The sequence below is a fragment of the Choloepus didactylus genome, chromosome 4 (genome assembly GCF_015220235.1).
Source record: "Choloepus didactylus isolate mChoDid1 chromosome 4, mChoDid1.pri, whole genome shotgun sequence".
In the NCBI taxonomy this organism is placed as follows: domain Eukaryota; kingdom Metazoa; phylum Chordata; class Mammalia; order Pilosa; family Megalonychidae; genus Choloepus; species Choloepus didactylus.
Genome location: NC_051310.1, coordinates 100,166,921 through 100,191,947, shown reverse-complemented (window position 1 = coordinate 100,191,947; position 25,027 = coordinate 100,166,921). Strand labels below are relative to the sequence as shown.

The 25,027-nt window shown below is 33.8% G+C and overlaps 1 protein-coding gene across 1 annotated transcript in view; it reads right to left on the bottom strand.

Moving 5' to 3' along the window:
- The window catches only part of IREB2 (iron responsive element binding protein 2), a 73,302-nt gene that overhangs the window by 3,714 nt on the left and 44,561 nt on the right, over positions 1–25,027 (bottom strand). The window contains exons 9-21 of the mRNA XM_037833288.1: positions 22,760–22,931; positions 20,327–20,427; positions 15,585–15,701; positions 14,363–14,522; positions 13,459–13,594; positions 10,488–10,572; positions 9,966–10,122; positions 8,981–9,105; positions 7,236–7,340; positions 7,002–7,144; positions 3,797–3,944; positions 3,590–3,712; positions 1,325–1,510 (exon numbers count right to left, since the gene is read on the bottom strand). Coding sequence (XP_037689216.1) covers positions 1,325–1,510; positions 3,590–3,712; positions 3,797–3,944; positions 7,002–7,144; positions 7,236–7,340; positions 8,981–9,105; positions 9,966–10,122; positions 10,488–10,572; positions 13,459–13,594; positions 14,363–14,522; positions 15,585–15,701; positions 20,327–20,427; positions 22,760–22,931 — 1,758 coding nt within the window. The remainder of the gene's footprint in view (positions 1–1,324; positions 1,511–3,589; positions 3,713–3,796; positions 3,945–7,001; positions 7,145–7,235; positions 7,341–8,980; positions 9,106–9,965; positions 10,123–10,487; positions 10,573–13,458; positions 13,595–14,362; positions 14,523–15,584; positions 15,702–20,326; positions 20,428–22,759; positions 22,932–25,027) is intronic.

The window sequence follows — 25,027 nt, the reverse complement described above, 5'->3', positions numbered from 1 at the left end:
AATTTTGCCAAATTTACCAACATAGGCCATCGTATCACTCTTTACACTGTATTCAGTGTACTCTTATCTCTTGCACATATGGATATGAATAAAATGATAATAACAGTCTACTCTATAATCCTTTCAAGATTTGTAGGTCATCCTGTTTCCTGTCTAGAAGGACAACTTCCTAACCCTTAAAAAAGACCCATTGAAATCTGTAAATCCTACATCATTTCAGCACATTGCAAGAGACTTCTGGAGGGTTTAATTAAAATAGATGACTAGTAAAATTATTTTATGCAAATTTTAAACATGGATTATATCAATTTATCTAAATGAACTCAGGTGCCATACTGGGTGTTTAATAAACCCTACCTGATGGAAGCAGCATGATATGGTACAAAGAAGATCGACTTCAAATGCAAGAGACCTATAGTTCAGTTCTGCTGTCACTAACCAGTTATGTAACCTTACTTTCTTCTCTGGTTTACTTATCTATATACAAAGAATCTAAAATTCTAGGCATATTATACAAGGAACTTTTCTCACTTATGAGTAAATCCTGGGGAAATTTTATGTCCAGTCAGTGTTTAAGAGGAACCCTCTGGATTTACTGAAGATGACTGCTGAAATATAAAGCACAGGGGAGGTAGGTAAAAGCTCTGGGCACTGTAAAATACCAGAGGAGAGAATCAATATGGATTTAAATAAATAGCTTCGCTAGATAAATTAAGCACAACCTGTATGAATGAATGAGTGAATGAGTGAGTGAGTTAGTATGTGTGGGTATGAATGTTGAACCTTTCTATAAAGAAAAAGACAAAGCTTTTCCAATCACATAGCTAATAAACATGTCTTTGAGACAGTTTACCAGAAAAATAACCAAGCTCATTCTATTGTATACAAAGGAGCATGAAAACTTCTCATTATACTGTAGAATTCGTTCCTATATAACATCTCTGATAAGTCTTTACTGGACCATTAAAAATAATGGGAGTGGGTAGGTGTGCAGAATTTTGCAAGCCAAGATAAGCCATTGTGACACTACTTATACCGTATCAATCTGATAACTTCCAAGGTTCATAACTTCTTGGATTTCAAAAGTCCTTTTAAATGTCTACTTTGTTCTTGACGAAGCATTCAGTTCTTTCTACTTTTCCTCAGAAAACATTAACTGTAATAACTCGGGTTTAAGAGCATAGGTAACAGAGCCATCAAACTATAACTTATGTTTACTAACTGATGTTAGTATGCAATTCACAGGAAGTGTTTCTTATTCAATTCATAACCATATATTTGAATACACAGTATACAATCATATATTTGAGTATTTTAGAGTTACCTTTATATTTAATGTCATTCCAGGCAACAGTTCTTTAGGAAATGTTAAGGAAAATGTTTCTCTGCCAGAGAGACCCAAGGAATCCGCATTTTCTCCTGGAAGGAACTGAAGTGGGGCTATGCCAATTCCAATCAAATGATCTTTGTGAATCTTTTCATAAGTTTCAGCCAAAACAGCTTTCACACCCTGTAATAAAGGTGCATTTTATTTCCTCCCATCATTTATGAAAATCTCATTATTAAGCATTTTTTAAAGGAGGAAAAATCTACTTTTGGTCTGTCTGTAAACACTTTTAATCTAACACTGTATTATACTGAAGGTCAGTGTAGCAAAGTACTTATACAAGTCTTTTATAGATTATTAGTCTGTATTGTTAAGTAGCTCCCTAAATTATTCTGATTTTCCCTTTGTTATAGTGCATACCACACAGGAAGAGCTCTTTAAATGGGGACAGCTGCTTTGACCTCAAATAGAACTCAAGAGGATTTCTGTTTAAACATGGTGGATCTAACACATGTGTTCATTAACACTCTCTCTTGAAATGCCATAAAATAAAAGAATAAAGACAGTCTAAACTCACAGGGACAAAGGGAATAGGACAAGGTAACTCTATAAATATTTAGAAGATAGCAGAAATAATTTTGAAGTTACAAAGTGGTAAAATGAATTTACAAAAAGACACCAAAAACATCTAAGTCAATTTTTGCAACATAGAATGCAAGAAAGGCTTGAGATTCAGGGCATGAGGTTCTCAGAATACTGGGGAGTATTGGTTAGAAGTCCACAGAAAGAAGCAATAAGATTTCCAGCTCAATCCCCACTCTGGAACACTGGAGGTTTATTCTCTGGTGAGAATAAACCAGAGAGACTCTAGATCAAGTGATGAAGTCTTCTCACCTTAACCTTTTTTTTTTCATTACTGCCTTCCTAGGGAGCCTTTATTTAAAAGACATTTTTTCCCTAATCATGTCCTTCCCCGACCAGAAATATACTGTATATCTCTTTAGTACTACATGTATATCTGTGCTTTATACATAAAAAGAGTGAGAATTTTTTTACTACTGAAGAACTAGTTTTTGCCCACAGGAGTGCTATAATCCTGTTGAGAATGCATGTTCTAGACTGAGGAACAGTGTGCATAGGCAAAGGGTGGGTTGAGAATATCAGAATGAAAACACGGGGGATTAAGTTGAAGTCTGCCTGTACTCTGATTGGGGAGACCCCCATTATCCCTTCCTAACTTGGCATTTAAGTTGCCAGCATACATCACTTGCCCCACTAGCAAGAGATTGGTGTTTCTTTCTTTGAAGAAACTGAATGGCCTCAGAGAAAATAATCACAGATACTGACCTTTAGGGCTCTCTCAGTGACAAAAGTGGCTTATCACCCAATCACCTACAGTGAGGCCCACTAATTGACAAACCTAGCCCACACTCACAGCTTGCAATCAGTTTTTTAACATCTAACTGAATGGACAGCCAAGAGTCAACAACTATAGAAGGAAAGCTTACAACATAAAAGATTAAAGATCAAAAAATTTTTCATAAAAAAGTAATCTATACTTACAATTAATATTCACAACTTACAATATCTCAGAAAAATGAAAGACTTTGGCTGATTCCTATAATTCCTGAGAGTATTTACATTTTAAGGGAGAGATTAAAGATTCAAAAACAAATAAGTTTACATGATAGACTGTAAGGATTTTGTTTTGACCAGAACTTTTACAGCTGCAACTATAAAAAGAAGCAATGTGGGTATGAAATGGCAGAACACACATGACTATTCTCTCCAGCAGATTGTCTATTTGCTCTGCAACAAAGAAACAGTCTCAGGAGAAATGTCTTCATTGCAGACAGCCAGGCATCACTTCCCATTTGAAAAAAGGGTAGATTTGACCTAGTATCTCTGAGCCTGTTAACCACTGATGGAGCAAATCAGAGAAAATTCAATGAAAAGGAGGCAAGTAGAACTATCAATGGGTATAAATAATTATTATAAAGCAATAGCTCAAGGCAACTCTCCTTTTTCTCTACTGACTTCCTCAAATAAAAATAAGCCCAATTTAGGTTTAACAAACTTGGAGTATTAAAATGCAACTAGATGAGTACAAAATATAAGATTACTTTAAAAATATATAAATATGAGGTCCAAGTAAGTATTAAAAAATCCAAGTAAATGAAACAAACTTTAACAGGATGTTACTGACAAAAGGGAATATTTAAGACTCTGAAGGTTAAGAATATAAATGTTAAGAATTGATACCAGCAAATACGGTCCTTTGGCAGCCCAGTCTCTTGAATTTCCTGAACCATATTTCTTTCCTGCTAAAATAATCAGTGGGATACCTTCTTTCTGATACAGCTCTGCAGCCTCAAATACATCTAGCTGTAGGTTAAAACAAACAAAAAATCTTTAGTACAAATTTTGATCCAGTTGGCAACTGCCTGAATATTCTGTATACATCCTTACCGTTTGTCCTGATGGAAAATGAATTGTTTTGGGGGCTGGTTTTCCAATAAACTTATTAAAAAGCTTGATATTTGCAAAAGTTCCTCTTGTCATCACAGCGTCATTACCTCTTCGGGCTCCATACGAGTTGAATTCACGAGGGGTAAGGCTATAAGAAAGTTATGAAAATAAATGTTCATTCCAGATGGAAAATAATCACACAATATTGAGTTGTAAAACCTAACCATACATTTATTTTATAATGGAAAATTTCAAGCATGTAAAAGAGTAGAGAAAACAGTGAATGCCCATGTACCTCTTGAGCTGTAATAATCAATTCATCAATTCTTTTGTTTCTTCCACAATCACCCTCAATTCGAATGTTTTGAAGCAAACTCAGATACATCATTTTAGCTGTATATATTTCCGTATATTTCTCTAAAAGATATAGACTCTTAAAAAATACCATTATCAAAAAACCCAAATAGTCAATAATTTCTTAATGTCTTAACAGCCAGTCAATGTTCAAATCAGGATCCAAATAAGATTCATCAATTCATTTGATATCAAATTTGTTTATATCTATACGCGCCGTCTTCCTCTTTCTTCTTCCCCTGCTACTTATCAGAAGAAATTGGGTCATTTGACCCACGGTACTCAATATCAAGATTGTGCTGACTGTATGTATCCCCATGGTATCACTTAACATTTCTTCTGTCACCTGTACTTCTTATAAACCAAGTGTCAGATTGAGTGGATTGGTAAGATTTGGGTTTAAAATTTAACTGGCACATGATGCCCAGTTGTCTCTTTTTGGAATATTAGTGGACACTGATCATCATTGCCTAAATCAGTGATTTCATTAGGGATTGCAAAATGGGGATACTATCATTCTTTCTTCATTTTTTAGCTGTAAAACTTTTATAAAGACAAACTTCACTCATTTCTCCAAGAAGCACAGGTTCCTTGAAGTAGGAAACGGTATTTATAAGCCATAATCTGGGTGTTAGAGGTGATCTTACTATGGGATTGGTCACTGTATAAATGACATTTTAGGGACAAGAAATAAGTGAGCATAAGCACCTCAATAATCAACAACCAACTTTTATCAGTTTCTCATGTGGTCTTTTATATGGAAGCAACAAATACTCCAAACTTGTACATCTAAACTTCTTGCTTTGAGTCTGGGGGGAAGTCTTGAATGTATTTTTTTTTAAATTCTAATTGATGAGGACTCCTGGGTTAACTGAAATCCATATCAGAAATCAAAAAAAAAAAAAAATCAAAATTGTATATTTGATAGAAAAAGTAACTGCTTTGTTTTGTGGAAGCTAAATCACAATAGTGACCAAAACAGATTACAACCAAAAAAATTTAGGGGAAAGAAAATTTATTTCTCACTACTCTATAAATGAAAGCCATGCCTATAACAAACTGATTCTCACCTTCATCAAATTATACCAAATGGTATTAGTATGGGCAATTTCTACCAAAAAAGTATTTAAACTCATATCAAACTACAGAAAATAAATTCAAACACACATTTCACAAGACCACTTATGAGATTGTAAGAGCTATGAAGTATTACTACATATCAAACCAAGCTATATAATATTTATTTTTATAAAATACTTCAATTAAAGACTTGGTCATCTGAAAAGCTCAAGTACTAAATAAGCATCCAAAAGCTAATTAGGCAGCAGTTCCACAAATTCTACCCTTGGCAAACCTGTCTCTGTTGTCAAAATAGGCTAGCTCTAGGGGGAAAAATGCAGAAGTGTCGGGCTTCCTCACCTGGATTGTTGCTGATGTTCTCACAAACACTGAGGAATGACAGCTTGGCATGCCAAGCCCTCTGTCTTGGGACTTGCCCTTATGAAGCTCATTACTGCAAAGGAGAGGCTAAACCTGCTTATAATTGTGCCTAAGAGTCTCCCCGAGTACTTCTTTGTTGCTCAGATGTAGCCCTATCTCTCTAGCTAAGTCAACTCGGCAGGTGAACTCACTGCCCCCCAATACACACACACACACACACGTGGGATCTTACTCCCAGGGTGTAAATCTTAGTGGCAACACAGGATATGACTCCCGGGGATGAATCTGAACCCAACACTGTGGGATTGAGAACATCTTCTTGACCAAAAGGGGGATGCGAAATGAAACTAAATAAAATTTCAGTGGCTGAGAGATTGCAGATGGAGTTAAGAGGTCACTCTGGTGGGCATTCTTACACACTATATAACCCTTCTTAGGTTTTAATGCACTGGAATAGCTAGAAGTAAATACCTGAAACTATCAAACTGCAAACCAGTAGCCTTGACTCCTGTAGACAACTGTACAGCAATGTAGCTTACAAGAGGTGACAGTGTGACTGTAAAAGCCTTGTAGATCATACTCTCTTTATCCAGTGTATGGATGGATGAGCAGAAAAATGGGGACAAAAAACTAGGTGAAAAATAGGGTGGGGGGGGGGTGGTTTCGGTGTTCTTTTTTACTTTTATTTTTTACTTATTTTCACTTTTTCTGGTACAAGGAAAATGTTCAAGAAACAGACTGTGGTGATAAATGCACAACTATATGATAGTACAGTGAACAACTGTACACTTTGGATGACTGTATGGTATGTGAATGTATCTCAATAAAATTGAATTTAAAAAAGAACATATAACACACACACACACACACACACACAGACTAGCTCTGTATTATTAACCATGTAGAAGTAAAAAAAATCTTGCTAGTTTAGATTTGTAACTCCTATATAAATGGACTTTACATTCACATTTATTATTTCAGTAAATTTTTAGGCATTCATCAAAAAGCAGACATTCACTGTCTTCTGATTTGATGTACATCAATCCTAGCCTCATTCAGGTACAACTTGCAGCCCACAGAAAACACATTTAAATTATACACCCCAATAATGAGAGGAGGATTAGAACCGAATGATCAAGATTCATTTGGTAGGTCAACAAAGCAGCACTAGAAAAAGAAAAATCTTGGTTTCTAGTCGTTCAAGGGTTCCATTTAAAATAGTGGTTTCAATTTCTGAAGTTATAAGCAAAGGCAGGTGTCACAGGTACCCCCAGTTCTTGCTTAAGTCAAATACATTCATGATGAGACATCTGTGATAATTTATTTACTGGATAAAGATGCAGGATCAGAAGCCTCTTAATCAGTGATAAAGATTAACCAAAACAAAAACATCCTCAAACCATGTACCTACCCTCTGTTTGTCAAATACTTAGCAGCAGCACTACTCCTAGCAATGCTTCCAGCAGGTGATATATGATCTGTTGTGACAGAGTCTCCCAGATATAATAACACATGGGCATTTTCAATTGGCTGGATTGCAACTGGCTCTTTGGTCTATAAAGTAAAAGATGAAGGCATTTCACTCTTCACAAGGTTTTTTAGTTCATACAAATCTATAAAGCTCAAATAGTAAAACTGTACTTACAAGTTTATCAAAAAATGAAGGACATCTAATGTAAGTCGACTTTAAATCCCAGGGAAACAAAACTGAATCTGGTGCTTCCAAGGAATTCCACCATTTATTTCCCTTCTGTGAATATGGAATAAAAAGAAAGAAAAAGAGGCTTATGAAAATGTTCAAGTGAATAAAATAGTACTTAGGTTAGAATGACAACAAAAAAGGCCTTTCCCATTTGGAAACACTAAGATAATGTCTTCTATAAAATTATGACATTTTTGGATAGAATGAATAAAGATTTGCTTATCAAATTCCAACACTAGATCTTGAAGAACATCCTAAGAATTAGGTTTCAATATATACCGATATAAAGACTTGTACAGTCCAAAAAAGCTGAAGAATTTAGAGAAAATTATATATGTTGCTAAAGAGAGATTAAGCACTTTGTGGGGTATGCTGTTTATCTTTAAGAATGTTACCATGGAGAAAAACAAACTCTTGCTTGCAGTGAGATGCATAGTCAAGAAGGGGAACTGGTTTAACTTAGTTTTAATAATTCTTTGGATTTAAAAGCTAGTAGTTAATGGCACTAAGAATGATAACACCTCCCTGGAATGAAAAAAAAAAAAAAGATTTCTCTTACTTTAAGCACCTCTGCTTTTGTCCTACATTACTGTCTATTGGTTTTGCATTCAAACTAAATCCAAAATTTCACCATTTCTCACCAGCTTTGCTGCTACCCCAATGGTCCATGCCATCAACATCTTTTACCTTGGACTACTTGCCTTTAGTCTTCCACATTATATCCTTCTCCCCCAACTCTCTCTCTCCCCAATCTATTTTCAAAACTTTTAAGTAGATTGTAACATTCTTCTGTTCAAAACCTTCTATGGCTTCCCATCACACTCAGAAAAAAAGACTAATAACCTAAAATTCTCTATGTGATCTGGACCTCTATTTTCTCTCAGACATCATTTCCTGTCACCATCCTTCTTATTCATTATGCTCTAGCCATACTGAAGGCTTCCTTGTTAAGGCCTTTACATGGATTGTTCTCCCCACCTGGAAAGCCTGTGGCTTAAATGAAGCCCACCCTCACCACCCTGTACAAAACTGCAATCTGATCTCCAAATTTTGCACTCCTGATCCCTTCTGCCCTGGTCTACTTTTTTCTCATATCCCTTGTCACTTTATAACATACTGTACAGTTTACCTAATTATTCTTTTTACAGTTCACTGTCTGCCTCTCCCCATGAGAATTTTGTTCTGCTCACACTGATATATCCTAAACACTCAGAACAGTGCCTGGTATATAGCAGGGGCTCAATAAATAAATATCTGCTAAGTGAATAAATACTTGTTCTGCTCTCATATTTATATTTTCTGTATATGTACATAGAACATTTCTGGAAAGATGCATAAAAAACTGATATCACTTATTGCCTCTAGGGAGGTGAATTGGATGGCTAGGGGAATGAGTAGGAGGGTGCTGTCATTGTTTATTCTTATTTTTTTAAAATTTTGAACCATTTGAATAGGAGTAACAAACAAGGGCAGTTTCTATGAAGTGTGCCCACCCTCAGGACATCATATATAAGTATTTGCTATACATTTCTAATTAGTAAATACAATCAAATTCTAATAATCTAAGCTACACTGAAAACTCTATATTAAAAATTATAATTAAAAATGACAATTTAGAAAGCAAGATGCATGAAATAAGGAATATTGCAACTTTAGTAAACTATTTAAGAAACAAATGAGACTTTTACCTCTATTTTCTCTTTCAATGCTTTAAACATGGATAATATCACATGTTCTTCCTCTACCTGATGAACCTCTTCTCGACTAGGCCAAATATCACACAGGTAAATGTTCTTGCCAGTAGAGTCAGTACCTGGTTAAAAGATTTTAACATGATATTCAGACAAAAAGTAACTTCCTCAAAATGTTCATAATTATCAAAGACATGTCATAGAAGCCATGCAAGTTTGGATATATTATGTCCCCCAAAAAAGCCATGTTCTTTAATGCAATCTTGTGGGGCTAGATTAGTGTTGATTAGGTTGGAACCTTTGGATTTGGTTGTTTCCATGGAGATGTGACCCACCCAACTGTAGGTGATAACTCTGAATAGATAAATTGCATGAAGGTGTGGCCCCATCCATTCAGCATGGGGCCTTGATTAGTTGACTAGAACCTTATAAGAGCTCAGACAGAAGGAGCTTGCTGCTGTAGCTGAGACAGCCATTTTGAAGACGGCTGTTGAAAGATGAACCTGACATTTTGGAGAATGCCATTCTGAAACACAACCTGGGAGCAAACAGACGCCAGCCACATGCCTTCCTGGCTAACAGAGGTTTTCTGGACGCCACTGGCCATCCTTCAGCAAAGGTACCTTATTTTGATGCCTTAGCTTGGACACTACTATGGCCTTAAGACTGTAACTTTGTAACCAAATAAACCCCCTTTATAAAAGCCAATCTGTTTCTGGTGTTTTGCAAAATGGCAGCATTAGCAAACCAGAAATAAGTTATACAATAACCAAGGTGCCTCAGGCTTAAGCAGCTGGAAGAACTGATTATTTGAACATTTATATTCCTCATGTGACTACATAAATGAATATGCATTATAAGTTTTCCAGAAATAATTCAAAGAATGGATGGTCTAAGGAGCATTTAAAAAACACAACAATTTTTTTTTTTTTTTTGTGGGGAGAGTGCATATATACACACACATATATAAAGGAAAAGATACCTAAAGGCTCCGTCTGGAAATCTATATTCACTGTGCCTGCTATGGCATAAGCTACCACTAAAGGTGGAGAGGCAAGATAATTGGCACGAACACAATCACAAAGACGACCTTCGAAATTTTTGTTTCCAGATAAAACTCCACAAGTAACCAAATCACCCTGAAAAAAAAATACATACAAACATATATATTTAATTCAAAAGATGGTAAAAACTTGGAAATTCAAATATAGGCAATCTCAAGTATTATAGTACTGAGGGCAAGAGAACCAAAAAATATATGGCTAACTATTAGGTAAAGAACTATTAATCCTACAAATAAACTACAAAAGTTTAACATTTACATTATCAAATAGTAGTTTCAAGGATCTAAAAATGATTCATTGAACCTTTTTAAGAGTCACAGGTTACTCTTTCCAAGAGGTTCAAGGAATATATAAATATATGAACATGTTTTCTATAATTAAACAACAAAACATAGTTAAAAAAAACTTTTATGGATGTCTTGCTGATCCACACATATTACCTGTTTTACTGCATTTAAAACTGCTTCTGATAAGGGTGCTGTATTTCCCACACAGGTTGAACATCCATATCCAACTATTTCAAATCTGCATTTCAAAAAAAAAAAAAAAAAAAAGTGACTGGACAAATTATCACATTTGTGGAAAAAGGACACATTACCTTTCATTTCTATCACTGCAATAAGATTACTTCAGAGAATATACTTGACAAATGAATTTGTTAACTTTCATCAATATACTCATTTCACAGTATTCTGAAATCAATCGTGACTCTTGTCATGTAATCTGCACTGAATGCAAACCTCTGAAGAGCTTAGTATTATTAGTACTGTAACTTAGTATTATTAACTGAGCATTCTGATAGGGGTAACTTCTTTTAATTCTCAACCAATTGAACCCAAAAGAGAGTCTCTGACAAAAATTCTGAGATAATATAACTAAAAGATTGCAGCTAATACTCTAAATTACTTTTGGCTGCTCTTCTAAAAACAGAAAAATCTAAAATTAATCAGACTTTCAAAGGAATTGATGATTTATTTGAGTTAATATGCTCCAAAATACACATTAAAAACATAGCCAGGAGCAACATATATGTCACTGGCATCCTAGAAGGATAAGAGACAGAAAAAAGTATCTGAAGAAATAATGGCTGAAAACTTGCCCAAATCTGATGGAAGACATAAATACACAAATCCAGGAAGCTCAACGAACTCAAAGCAGAATAGACTAAAGATTTACATTAGTCAATCTATGTAATGACGATGAAATTGTCAAAATCAAAAGACAGAGGATTTTGAAATCAGCAAGAAAGGAGTGACTTGTCACATAAAAGGGATCCCTAAAAAGATTAACAGCGGATTTCTCATCAGAAACCATGGAAGCCAGAAGGCAGTTAGATGGCATATTTAAAGTCCTTAGAGAAAAAAATTGTCAACCAAGAATTCTGTATCTGGCAAAATTCTCTCTCAAGAATGAAGAAGAAAATAAGACATTCATAGATAAACAAGCTGAAAGAGTTCATTACCACAAAACCTGCTCTGTAAGAAATGTTACATGGAGTCATTCAGGCTGGAAAAGTATGCTACACAGTAACTCAAAGCAAAAAGAAATAACAAATATTGGTAAAGGTTAACTTCATAGGTAAATATAAAATCCTGAATTATTGTATTCTGGGCTTGTAAATGCTTTTCCATTCTATATGAATCAACAGGCAAATGTGTAAAATTAATATTATAAATTTGTGTCAATGGAAAGTGAAAAGATAACTTACAGAATGGGATATCAGGAAACCATACATCTAATAAGGGATCAATATTCATAATATATGAAGAACTCATACAACTCAACAACAAAAAGACTACAACTCAAAAAATGGGCCAAGGATATGAATAGTCATTTCTCCAAAGATGATATTCAAATGGCCAATAAATATCTAAAAATGATGCTCAACATCACTAGGCATTAGAGAAATACAAATTAAAACTACAAGATACTAGTTCACACCTGCTAGATGGCTATTATTTAAAAAGTGCAAAATGATATTTGTTGGCGAGGATGTGGAGAATAGGAATCCTCATACATTGTTGGTGAGAATGTAAAATGGTGCAGCCACTGTAGAAAAGTTTGGCAGTTCCCTCAAAAAAACTAAATATAGAATTACATATGACCTGGCAATTCCACTCCACTTTTGACTATTGTGAATAACTCTGCCATTAACACTGGTATACAGATACCTGTTAGAGTCCCTGCTTTTAATTCATTTTGGTATATACCCAGAAGTGGAATTGCCTACTATAAAGTCCTAAAGATTAAAAATTACCATACGACCTGGCAATCCCAAACTTTTAGGTACATACCTAAAAGAATTAAAAGGAGGGACCTGGACAGATATTTGTATATCAAGGTTCATCGCAGCATTACTCACAATAGCCAAAATGTGGAAGCAACCCAAGTGTCCATTAACAGATGAATGGATAAACAAAATGTGCTATACTCATACAACAGAATATTATTCAGCCATAAAGAGAAGTAAAGTACTGGTACATGCTACAACATGGATGAACCTTGAAGACATCTTGTTGTGTGAAATAATTCAGACACAAAAGGACAAATATTGTATGATTTCTCTTATCTGAAATACTTAGAATAAGCAAATTCACAGAAACAGAGAGCAAAATAGTGATTACAAGAGATGGCAGGAGTGGGGAATGGGGGAGTTACTGCTAAATGAGTATTAGTTTCAGTTTAGGATGAAGAAAATAGTCTAGGCTGCGTGGTATGTGACTGTATCTCAATAAAATGAAGATTTAAAAAAAAAGAAAATAGTCTAGAAACAGTGGTGAAAAGTTATATAGTACTGTCAATGTAGTTAATGTCAAACTGTCCAATTAAAATAGTTAAAGTGATTTTTATGTTATGTGTATTTTACCACAATTAAAAATACATTAATTTAAAAAATAAAGCTAGTGTCAATTACTTTTTTGATTACTTAGGAAATGTAAAAGTTATTTGCCCCAAAGTTCAGGGACAACTTAACCTGTGTGTTATAGACCCAATTTGCATGCACACAGAAAATTTGAATTAAGAAAATTTAGTCAGTGAATAAAGGCAATCTCTGAAATTTCACTTTTTTCTCAACTAACCTACACAACTTGTGGAAGTTATTCATTACTTGGTGCCATCTCTGACACTGTCACGGTTACCTGATTTTACTTGTTTGTCTTTCCAACTAAGCATCCTGAAGCCAGAGATCATGTCTCCTTCTCTGTATGCACCCCAGTGCCTTGCACATTGGATTTGCCCAATAGATTGTGTGGTAAACGGCAAGGTAACAATCAGAACAAAAGTAATTTGTGTTTAACTCATGTTTTTCGTAAATATCCATCTTCTGTGTGTATGTGTATGGCCCTAACAAGCAGCTTCAATGTCCAGTGAATATTAATGCCAATATATATATTTATAATGGTCACTTACCCGAGCTTACTAAGATATGGTAATACTCCGCTTGAACTGAGGTAATGTGTAACCATCCCACTGCCTGGAGATAAACTTGTTCTTATATACGGTTTAACATGCAGACCTGCTTCAACAGCCTTTTTAGCCAAAAGACCTGCAGAGTCAACAAATGTAATTATTGTGGCAGTGCAGTGTTTCTCTTTCCTTCACATAAAGTAACAAGCAAGAAAAGGCTTATCAGTTTGTTTTCCAATTGAGGTTAGAGTACAAGTCCAAATTCATTAATCTGTCATTATTCTGTCCATTTTATCTATTAATTTGCTTCATATAAAATAAATAAAAAATTTTAATAGATATACTAGCTTTTACATTTTAAATTATTAAGGTAAAGACCAACATCAATGCATTATACACACTAATGGAAAAAAAGGATACACATATATAATACAGATAATTAACTGAATCACTAAGTGTAATAATCACAATACACTAATAGCAATTAAACTTTGACTAGACAGTTTTATTAATTGTTCCTGTGTATATAGGTTATTTCATTTATCTTTGTTAACAATTTTTTACTTATTTTATACCTTCAAATGGAATGAATCTAGCACACTGCTCTGCCAAACTTCTAGTAGATAATCAAAAAATACCTGCTTCTCAACTATTCTTTTAGATAAAGAAGCAGATATGATCTAAGACTAATAGACATTAAGTTATAGTAAAAACAAACAAAAAAAAAACTTACTTCTGTTTAACAAAAACAAAATTAATAAAATAAGTCAATCCAGGCCCCTTAGAACTAATTAGAATCTTAGAATGTCTCTCAATATCACACACAGACATTGTACCAATGCCTAATCTAAGAAACAGAAACACAAAAAATAGGAAAACAAAATGTATGGCCATAAACACAACTTACCTGCAGCGAGCATAACAGATGGATTGCAGTTATTGGTACAACTGATAACTGCAGCAATGACCACAGACCCATGAGACAGCTTATATTCACTTCCTTCATAATGAACAGACACGATATCATTTTGTTTTTCAGCTGCAATTTGGAATCCTTTAAATCCAACCTATACAAATTTGCATGTAAATATAAACGAAATATTCTGGACATGTATAGAAAAAGATTGGCAGAAAATACAGCAGATCTTTGGCATAAAATTCTGACTATTTGTGAGTGATGCTGAAGGTCATGATATTCAGTAGTTGTAATTCAGCTGAAGCATGAATTTGAATAGTCATGACAGGAGAGTGGTGTTCATAAGCAAAGTTTTCATCACTGAACGAGCCCAGCCAACTACCCAGGATCCAGATTCCATTTGGCTCTATTCATCCTGTTCTCAAAAGACGGCATAAAATTTTTCTGTTAAAAGTAACCCTGAAAATTTGCTTCCGAACAGTCCTGTGTGTATGCAAAATAGATGAAACAAGACTGGCTATCAGTTAATAATTATTGAAGCCAGGTGACATGTACAAAGCTTCTGTACAAGTTTGAAATTTTCTACAATAAAAAGTAAATAAATTAGAAAAACAAAGGCTCTGAAAAGAAAGTCAACTACTAGTTTTCATAGTAGAAATAGAGAGAGAGTAACAAGATTGAAGCCATGATTCTCAGACAAAAAAATACAAACTCCAAAGGTCAAAGAGGTCACTTGTTTCTCAGTTGCATTTTATCAGGTTTTATGAACGTAATTACAGATCATAGTGTTTTTTTCTAATATGCAGAGTCACAAAGGTCTAGAACAGCTCTAATAGAACTTTCTGTGATGATACAAATGCCCTATATCTGTACTGTCCAATAGAGGAGCCATAGCTTCATGTAGTTAGTTATTCAGCACTTGAAATGAGGCTACTGTGACTAAGGAACTCAGTTATTAATTTTGCTCAATTTAATTAATTTGTGTTATCATTTAAATAGCCACAATCAACCTCTGATCCTCACAGTAGAACCGGGAATAATTAGCTCTTCAAATTACTGACTTCTACACTGAACAAAAGGAAAAAAGAAGGGGTTGCTGGCATCTGATATAACATATAACAGTGGATTGAGTTTATAGGTTATTTTATCGGTGCTTTACTATTTGGAACAAAAAAGCATGATGATAAATACAGATAATGATGAAGTTATCTACCTTTTCATTTAGGCAAGCTTGGAAATCACTTTTCATATCTGACACAGCAACTCTATCCTGTGGTCTTTTTGGACCACTGACAGATGGAACTATTGAATTCAGATTAATCTGGATCATCTAGGAAATGAGAGAAAAGGAAGAGAAAGAATTAGAATTCATAATTACAGATCCAATTCAAGCATTACTTTCCAAAGCAGAATGAGTATATTCATACTTGCTTTAATGGTAAATTATATACCCAAAGATTTTAAACAAATCCATTTAAATTTACTTCTATATTACCATATGAAAATTTGCTAAAAGCAAAACTAGCAGATTATTATGCAAACTACCACAACACCATCTGTCTAGCCTATATAAAATTTATGGTTCCTCAAATGTTTTTCCCCCACAAAGACTATTGTCCTGGATGCCCAATAACAAAGCAGATGCCTGTGCCAGCTATAATTTATTGCCTCTGAACTCCAAACTCATCCTACTTGCCTGCTCTGTGATAATGAAGGTGGGCTGAATAAACATTTCTCCCTTGTCAGCTCACATGATGTTAAGCTTGGTAAGTAGAGGGTGCAGGAGAGACACTGCAAGAGTTTTCTCTTCGTGGTTTTTCTCTTCCTGGATCCAGAGGGTCTTGCTGGCTAGGCTTCTGCACATCATGCTTTCTCCAGCTCTAGGTTCCTAAAGAGTGCACTACTTCCAGTGCTCAGTTTTGATAGCACAGACTGTCCTAGGCTCCTGCAAGGCACAATTTTCTCCAGTACCCAGCTTGGGCAGAGTATGTCTTTCTCTAGCATCTGGCTCAAGCAGGGTGCAACAGCTGGCAGTACTGAGCAGCTTCCAGTGGAATGCTGCCAGTGAGATATCTTTCGTGAATAGTCTCCCTTGGTATCTGCTCAAATAACTTTACATTGAGTCAATGAGCCTCAGCCTCACCCTCTCCAATAAGGACTGGATCCCAGCCCTGAGGGACTGGGGGTCTTCTCTGAGCACTCTATCTTAGATTTAGAGGTACTGGCTACTCCCTATACCTACTAGTCTTGTATTCTTTAGTGTTCAAAACTCTTTTAACTTTTACTCACCAACTCCCTATTACTCCAATCCCCTGTTAAAATTCTTTATATTGAACTTTTCTTAATCAGATTATTGCATGGTTTCTGTTCCTGATTGGACCCTGTATGATACAGTGCCAATTTCTGTGCAAGTGGCTGACATACAGTTCTAAACAAAGCTTGTGTCTTTTCTTCCTTTCACTGAATTTTCCTCTCGAAAGGAGCAAAAGCAAATTCATTTAAAAAAAAAAAAAAAAAAGACAAATTAGAAAATGAGTCTATTGTAAATAAAACCTTTAGGTCAGCAGAAAGCTGACTGAAATTCCTTGTTCCTGAATGAGGAGGGCGCTGTTGTCCTAAGAGTGTCACTTGAGGCAAATGGAAGAATGTTCCTCTCCTACAGTGCTTCTCTCTCAAAAATTTATCCCTATTAAATTTCAACTTGTTTTGCACCAATTTATTACCTACCCTATATTACACAATCCAATGTATGATCTATTTCACACATATTTGTGCCATCTACAAAGTTGATAAATTTGACTTTTAAATGTCTACCCGAGTAACTAAAAAAAACCAAACCATGACAGAATCAAGAAGTCCCTCCATTTTAACCCCACTGGGACTTCCAGGCAGAGCAGTTCAATCAGCTCTGAAACAATGGAAATGCATTATTATCCAGTCCAACATTTTCCACTGTATCTACAAAATCATCATCCACTTTCTTTCTTTTCTTTTTTTTTTAATGTTTCAAGAACTGGCTGAGGCTACTGTGGGTATTTCTTAACTTTTATGGTCCTCAAAGTTACAAAGTTTGCTGACATTTATCCTGGATCAGACAGAGGTCAGGCAGCAGACTTATTCCAGTCACTTCCATTGGTTGACATATTGTCTATGGCTGTTTTTTGCTACAACAGAAGAGTTGGGTAGTTGTGAGAGAAAACATATGGCCCCAAAAGGCTAATATATTTACTTTCTGGCCCTTTACAGAAAGTTTGCCAACCTCAGAGCTTCTAGGGAACTTACTAATTAAGTTTCTCAGGACAGTATAACTTATTTTTCATGACCAGGAACATATGATTTTGCTAAATTACCTGAGAATTTTTTAAAGGAAAAAAGGAATAAGAATTTTAGAGCAGTTTCAAATATATAATATGTAATATTTAGGAATATCTATAAAACTGTTACTGAATTCCTGATATATTTTTTAAGGCACTTAGGTCAAGCTGAAGTATTTAATGTATCCAAGAGCCTGGAAATTATCCATGTGATCCTATTTTATCTACTATAGCAGCAGACTGTATAATAGCTTTCCTTATATTGAACCAGCCACATTTTTCTAAGACAAATTGTATTTAATCGTAGTTAATAGTCTCATCATTCATTGCTATAGTCAAGTAGCTAATTATTTTATTAAAAATTTTGTACCAATAAGACTGACCAACAGTTTTCATTTTAGTAATTTAAGGCCATATGTCAAACTATCTTTTTCAAAATTCAGAAAAAACTGTAACAATATGGGAATTACTTGTCCTTAGAAAGTTTGAAAAAACAAACCTGTAAAAATATCAGGCCTGAGTACCTTTTGGGGGTAGATATTTGATAACTTCTCTAATTTTCTCCTCAATGATTAATTTATTCAAATCCATTTCTTATTTTGTCAATTTTGGTATTTTTAAATCTTAATTTATATCTATTTTAAAATTTACTGATACTCTAATAAGTTCTAATATATTTTTGTCTTATCTATTATTGGCTGTTACCTCTTCTCTCATTTTATTTGTATTTTTCTTAGATTAGATTTTCTGATCTTTCTTTCAAAGAATGAGAGCTTAGTTTTATTTCTCAAACTCACCATTTTGTCATTTTAAATTTTTTCTTCTTAAGGATGTTTTCCCAAGATTTCAAAATATATTTTCATCATTATCCTTCTTTTAAGTTTTAAGATGCACTCCTAATTTTCTCAGTGATAAAGTTATTTAGAAAATAACTGCAAAATTTGCAGGTTATCCATCAAGTATTTTGGGTTACATTTTTGCAATTAGTTTATACTTTTACTAAACCATAAGAAAATACAACATGCATAATTTTTCTGAAATTTTCCCTGTGGCAAACAAAATGAATACATGTTATGAAAGCTTACCAAGGATATCTGAAAAAGTTTTCTATACTTATTATTTAATTAACCATAAACATTTGAATTCTGCTTTATTATTCAGATACTTAACATTTCATTCCTTAGTTAAGAAACTATTTTTTTAAAACCCCACTCCTTAACTATGTTTCTATTGCCTCTGCCATTTTTCTTTGTGATTTTTATTTGGTGTATAATCAATTCAAATTTTCCTCACTATGGTGCTCACGATTATTTTATAGTCCTGTTTATTGTGTACCTGCTTTTCTTATACTTTCATTTGATGGAACAAGCTGATCCTAGTCTTCGCTTTTAGGTGTGTTTTTAAGGAATTTCTCTTGACATCAACATCCTGATGGGTTTTCATTTTATTTCTTAATCTGGTCAAGTTTTTAAAAAGCAGACAAATTTATTCCATTTTATTCTACCAGTGAAATTTTTCCATTTAATTTTTCTGATTCTTTCCATCTATGTCTTTTTTTAAAATGTGGACAAAGCACTAGATTCATAAACAGAGCTGGAAGGGATCTTAGAAAATGATCAGAATTTAAAAGACTTGCCCAATGTGTCACACAATTTCGAAGTGTCAGAAATTCAATATCTACGGGATCTATACTGGCCTTCAATATACTTATCTGTATTCATTTATCCACCTAAACATGTTTATTGAATATCTACTACGTGTTAGGCACAGTTCTAGGAGCTGGGGGTACAGTGCTAAACAAAACAGAGAAAGTACCTGTCCTGATTTGCATTTTAATGTAGGAAGACAACAAACCAAGTATACAAATTAATAGTTTCAGATACTGAGACATGTTTGAAGAAAAATAAAATTGGGTGAGAAAATATATTTCCCTACAAATAGTTAATTAGACCTATTATAACAGCAAGTTATTTTACATCCTTGACACATTCCTAGAAAATGAACTTTATTACAATTAAGATTTTCCTAAAAGTGAATTCCACCTAGCACTTCACTATATATATGTATATGAATTTCCAACAGATAATAAATAGTTGCTTGGATTGTAAAATTTCTTTAAAACTAACATTTAAGACCATATAACTCTTTCATACTAGTGGATTGTTAATCATCAACCAGATGCAGACATAATGGAAATTGGTATTTTTGGGAGATATAATAGTACTCTAATCAGAAAGCGAAAAAATCGAAGTCAATTACATATTTTAAATACTAAAAAGTTACAAAACTTTATAAAATTGTCACAAAAATTTTATTAAATGCTTTTATAAAATTCACCATAGTAGAAATCTATGTAAAGATTAATAAATAAAATCAAACTGCTGGGTCACAAATAACATTTGTTAAATAATAATAATAGCTAACACGAACTATTCTATGAATTTGCATTTAATCCACTTAAGAATCTTATGAGGTAAACATTATCCTCATATGTTATAGATGAGGAAACTGAGGCAGAAAAACAAAACAAATTGTCCAAGGTCATGCATCTAGTAATTGGTAGAGCTGGGATTCAAACCCCAGGAGGTCCAGCTCCAGAATTTACATTCTTAACAATCTAAAAGAGTCACTCTGCATATACCTGGGAGTATTCAGGCTCTCCTGAAGAATTCTGGTCATTTCGAAACAATTTCACAGCTTTAAGGTATGTTTCTATTGACTTGAGTTTGGCTTTTTCAAAACCTAAGAACAATAAAAAATTCTAGTAAGGAATATTTGAAATTTTTTGAAGTATAGGTACTGAATTCCACCAATGAGCAAGAAGCAAATAGTATAAAAGTTCCCAGAACAGAATTCTTTACAAATCAGTACTTGATGTTATCTTCAAAAGCAACAAAAAGTACTTTCATGAAAATGCCACAAAACACATATTGCCCCACTTTAAGTTACTTGATCACAAACAAGATAAGAAATACTGAGAAAGTTCAATAAAACTTACAAAAACATTGTTTGCAAAAGAAAAACCAATAATGAAACTGAACATAATAAATTACTACCAACCATGAAGGCGGAGAAGTTCATCACTTTTTCCTAAATAATAAGCAACAAATATAGAAATGGAACAAAAGTTAAAAACAGTTCCACAGAGTAGGAAAATAAGGAGATCTAACAAGATCTTCCATAAATTAAAAGAATTTTGATGTTAACAATTTTAAAAGTTTTCCAAGTAAACATTTGGAGAGGTCTGCAAGCCTGAGGAAAAGTAAATAACTCTGGTAGATTGTATTTTTCAATGAGGGCCACAATATATAGCCTATCTCACCCGTTCTTCCTACAACATAAATGCTGACATTCCTCTATCAAGAGGTGGAGTCTATGCTCACTCCCCTTGAACTTGAGCAGACCTTAATCTACAGAATGTGGTAGAAATGATTCTGCATGATTTTTGGAGCTAAATCATAAAAGGCAATGTGATTTCCACCTGTCTCTCTCTCTCTTCTCTCTGGAGATGTTTACCCTTGAAGAGCCACTATGTGGTGGGTCAGTATTTGGAGAGACCACATGTGGGTGTTCTGGCTACAGCCCCAGCTGAGCCCCCAGCTGACAGCCAGCATTAATTGCAGACAAGTGAATGAACAAGCCTTCAGGATTCTGGGCCCTAATCTTCAAGTCTTCCAGTTGAGGATCCAGACATCGTGAAGCAGAAACAAGCCATCCCCACTGTGTCCTGTCCGAATTACTGACCCACAGAAACCATAAGGTAATAAATAATTGTTGTTGTTTTAAGTCATCAAGTTTTAGGATAATTTGTTACACAGCAATAGGTCACTAAATACATTAACTCAGATTAGTATGCAAGGAATGAGGCACCTCTACCCATTCCTCTCTTGAATATTCTAGCAACCAAAATCCAGATAAGAGAAAGTTCTGCATTCTTTGGGGACCATTACTCTAGGGTTCCAAATATCCAGTCATCTATTTTGCCTTTTGACTCACTGACTTACAATAACCTGCCCCAAAACTTAAGAAAACCCCCAAAATTATATCTATGATTAGAAATGAGTATCTAAGCAATGATGGGGGGGGTGGATAAAATAAAGAAGCGATCCTACTTTTTAAAGAACAGCCTAATAAAATGACACATTCTGGTTCTGAAGGTAGTTTCTATTTTAAGTAACCGAGAGATGAGTTAATCAGGCTTTAAAAAGATTTGGAACGTGTAGTTTATGCTGCTTTTCACAAAGTTATGGGCTTATTTTTTTTTAGATTTTTAAACTTTATCTAAAAATTAAAAAAACAAACAACAAACAAAACACAACATTTGAAACAAAACAAAGCAAAGGAATAAGAAAAACAACCTAAAATAACTACTTTGCTTCCAACACATTCCCACCATACCCCAAGGAAATTAATAATCTAAAATAACTACATTACTTCTAACTTGTTCCTACCATACCCCAAGAAAGTTAACAAACCATAATCAAACAAAGGTATAAGAAAAACCAAATAACCTAAAATAACTACACTGAAGCTATTTTTTTAATGCAATAGCTTTTTTTCCCTTTATCAAAAAATTAAAAAAAAAATTCAAACAAAACAAAACAAAGGAATAAGAAAAACAACCTAAAATAATTGTATTGCTTCCAAAATGTCCCTACCATACCCCATGTGCTTCTTATTCTTTAGATACAGCACTGATGGCTCCCAAATTCTTTCGTCTGGTGTCTCCTCTACTCCCAGATACAGAAGGGGGAGAGCTGTGAATATTCTCAAGTCTGACTGCCTTTAAATTGCAACCTTTGATCCCTAAGCAGGGGTGGATGTATCCATTAGTACATGCGAAAAAGAGTCAAGGATCACAATTTTGAATAATTCCTTTAAATTGCTGTGAATAGATCACAGGAGACTACAGTTTGAGGCCACAGCACTCTTTAAAGATGTCAGAGTTTATTTTGAAAGCCATTGTTTCAAAATATTAAATAACATGTACAAGATAGTAACTGATTATAAAACATTATGGGATAGACACTTTAGAAATATAATCATTTATCTTAATGATATCATATCTTCTTACCTGTATGTTCTAAGTGTTTTAATGTCACATTGTCAACAGGGAAAAAGCTGAGGAGAGCACCATATTCTGGACACATGTTTGCTACTGTAGTTCGATCAACTATAGACAATTGTGAAACTCCACTTCCAAAAAATTCAACAAATTTTCCAGCCACTCCTACTTGTCTGAGGTGCTGTATAAAGAAATACACATAAAATTAGCAATGATAAGATTAGCATGGATTCCCTGGAAACTATAAAACCTAATTTTTAACTGATAATAGTGATAGTGAGAGAAACAGCCTTCATTGTTCTTGGAAAACAGGCATTCTAGTTTTGCAGTTATTTTAAGATAAATAATCAAAAGAAGGGATGGTATGTCAGTTTAGCAGGCAGCCTTTTCTTTCTTAGCAATACATAAAACAATGTGCCTCTTAACAACTGATGACACTTCAAATTTAATTAAATACTAATAGAGTGATGAAACTATATCTAAATCAAAAATTGTATACTTGTTATAAAAATTCTTCTTTTTCCAACTACTAGCCCAATTATTTATAGCACCATTAATTTTAGGTAAATTCTACTTTGGCAGTATTTAACATGTGGTTTCAAACTTGACTCCTTCTAAAATCATTTTTCTTAGCTACTGTCAAGTAACCAAAACAGCTACTCACCTTTTTCTAAATTGTAAAATGTTCTCAGATTGGTATGAGGAAAGCTCCTAGGGAGGTGACTGCGAGTAAAATAAACCCCAACCACTGAATATCAAGCCCTAACAATTTAAAGCTGTTAGGAATCAGTTAATCCAAACTTCTTTTTATAGATGTTGAAACTCAAACCTAAAAGAAAGCTATTTCTTTGCACTTATGATTACATTTCTGAGGATGAGAATTTATATATTCCAAGCAAATATTGTTTTCACCAAATTAATGAGGTACCAGAGTATAAGTTTTGGAAAACAACACATAATTAATCCTACAAAAATCATGAATAGAACAGAACCTCATTAAAAAAACAAAATGCAATAAAAGTAATCATACATAATAGATTAAATCTTTGTATCAATAAGCCAAACCGTCAAAAACACATATAATACTGTTATGAAAAAACACAGCCGGAGGCATCTAAAAAGTAGCATTAATTTTCAGGATATCTGAAGGAAAAAACTGATTTCTCTAAGAACATAAAAGGTACTCCTTTTCCTTTAGGAATAATTCTGCAATTTTCAATTTACTTTCTTTATCTTTTGGTAACATGTGCCACATAATCATTTCCATATGATGTCGAAACTTTTTCGTATTAAAGAAGGAGAATCAATACTGAATGCTGAGGGAGACATTACCATTTTTTTTTTAATTCTGTATTCTGACAGCTTGCAGATCAATAATCTAATCAAAAATGCCAAGATTCTGGGACTCAAATTGGAATTATTTGGGAGCATTTTCCAAGTTCATTCACTCAACAATGTGAAACTTAATTCATTAAAATAAAGTTAATGAAAGCCAAAAATTTAGAATGGAAAATGACTAATTATTGTTCACTAGGAAACACTTGAGCATATGTATTGAAACTATGCAGCTTATACACATTTATATATATACATATATATATATTTTTTTTTATTAGAGAAGTTGTAGGTTTATAGTAAAACCATGCATAAAATATAGAGTTCCCATATACCACTCTATTATGAACAACTTGCATTAGTGTGGAACAATTGTTACTAGGGATGAAAGAACATTTTCATAATTGAACTATTAACTATAGTCCATGCAGCTAGTATTTTAAAAATTCAAAGAAAAATGTTCTGTATAATACTTAAAGAATGTTAAAATAGCCAACAGAAAAAATTGAAACTATAACATTTCTATAGTCCATATTTTTGAAAGCATTATCTAGTAGAGTAATGGTTTCTAAAAGCCAATGATTCAATTAAATATTAAAGGGGGATGCAATTAGACTTTTGTCAAACATGTTATGTTTTTAATTCATGTACTCAACAACTGTTAATTATTGAGGCAATAAGGCAGGGCAGAAAGGGCATGGATCCAAGAATCTGACTGCCTGGTTAGAATCCTTGTTCTACTACTTATTATTTAGTTCTGTGACCCTGTAAATCATTAAACTTGACTGGGTCTCAATTTCCTCAGAATTAAAATGGCTTGTATTTGGGAATAACCAGTTAATGTAAGTCAAGTCAATAGTGACACAACAAAATTATTTGTGCTTACTAGTACAAAGAAATGTTACATTTGTTGTTATTATACTATCATGAGAACTATGACAA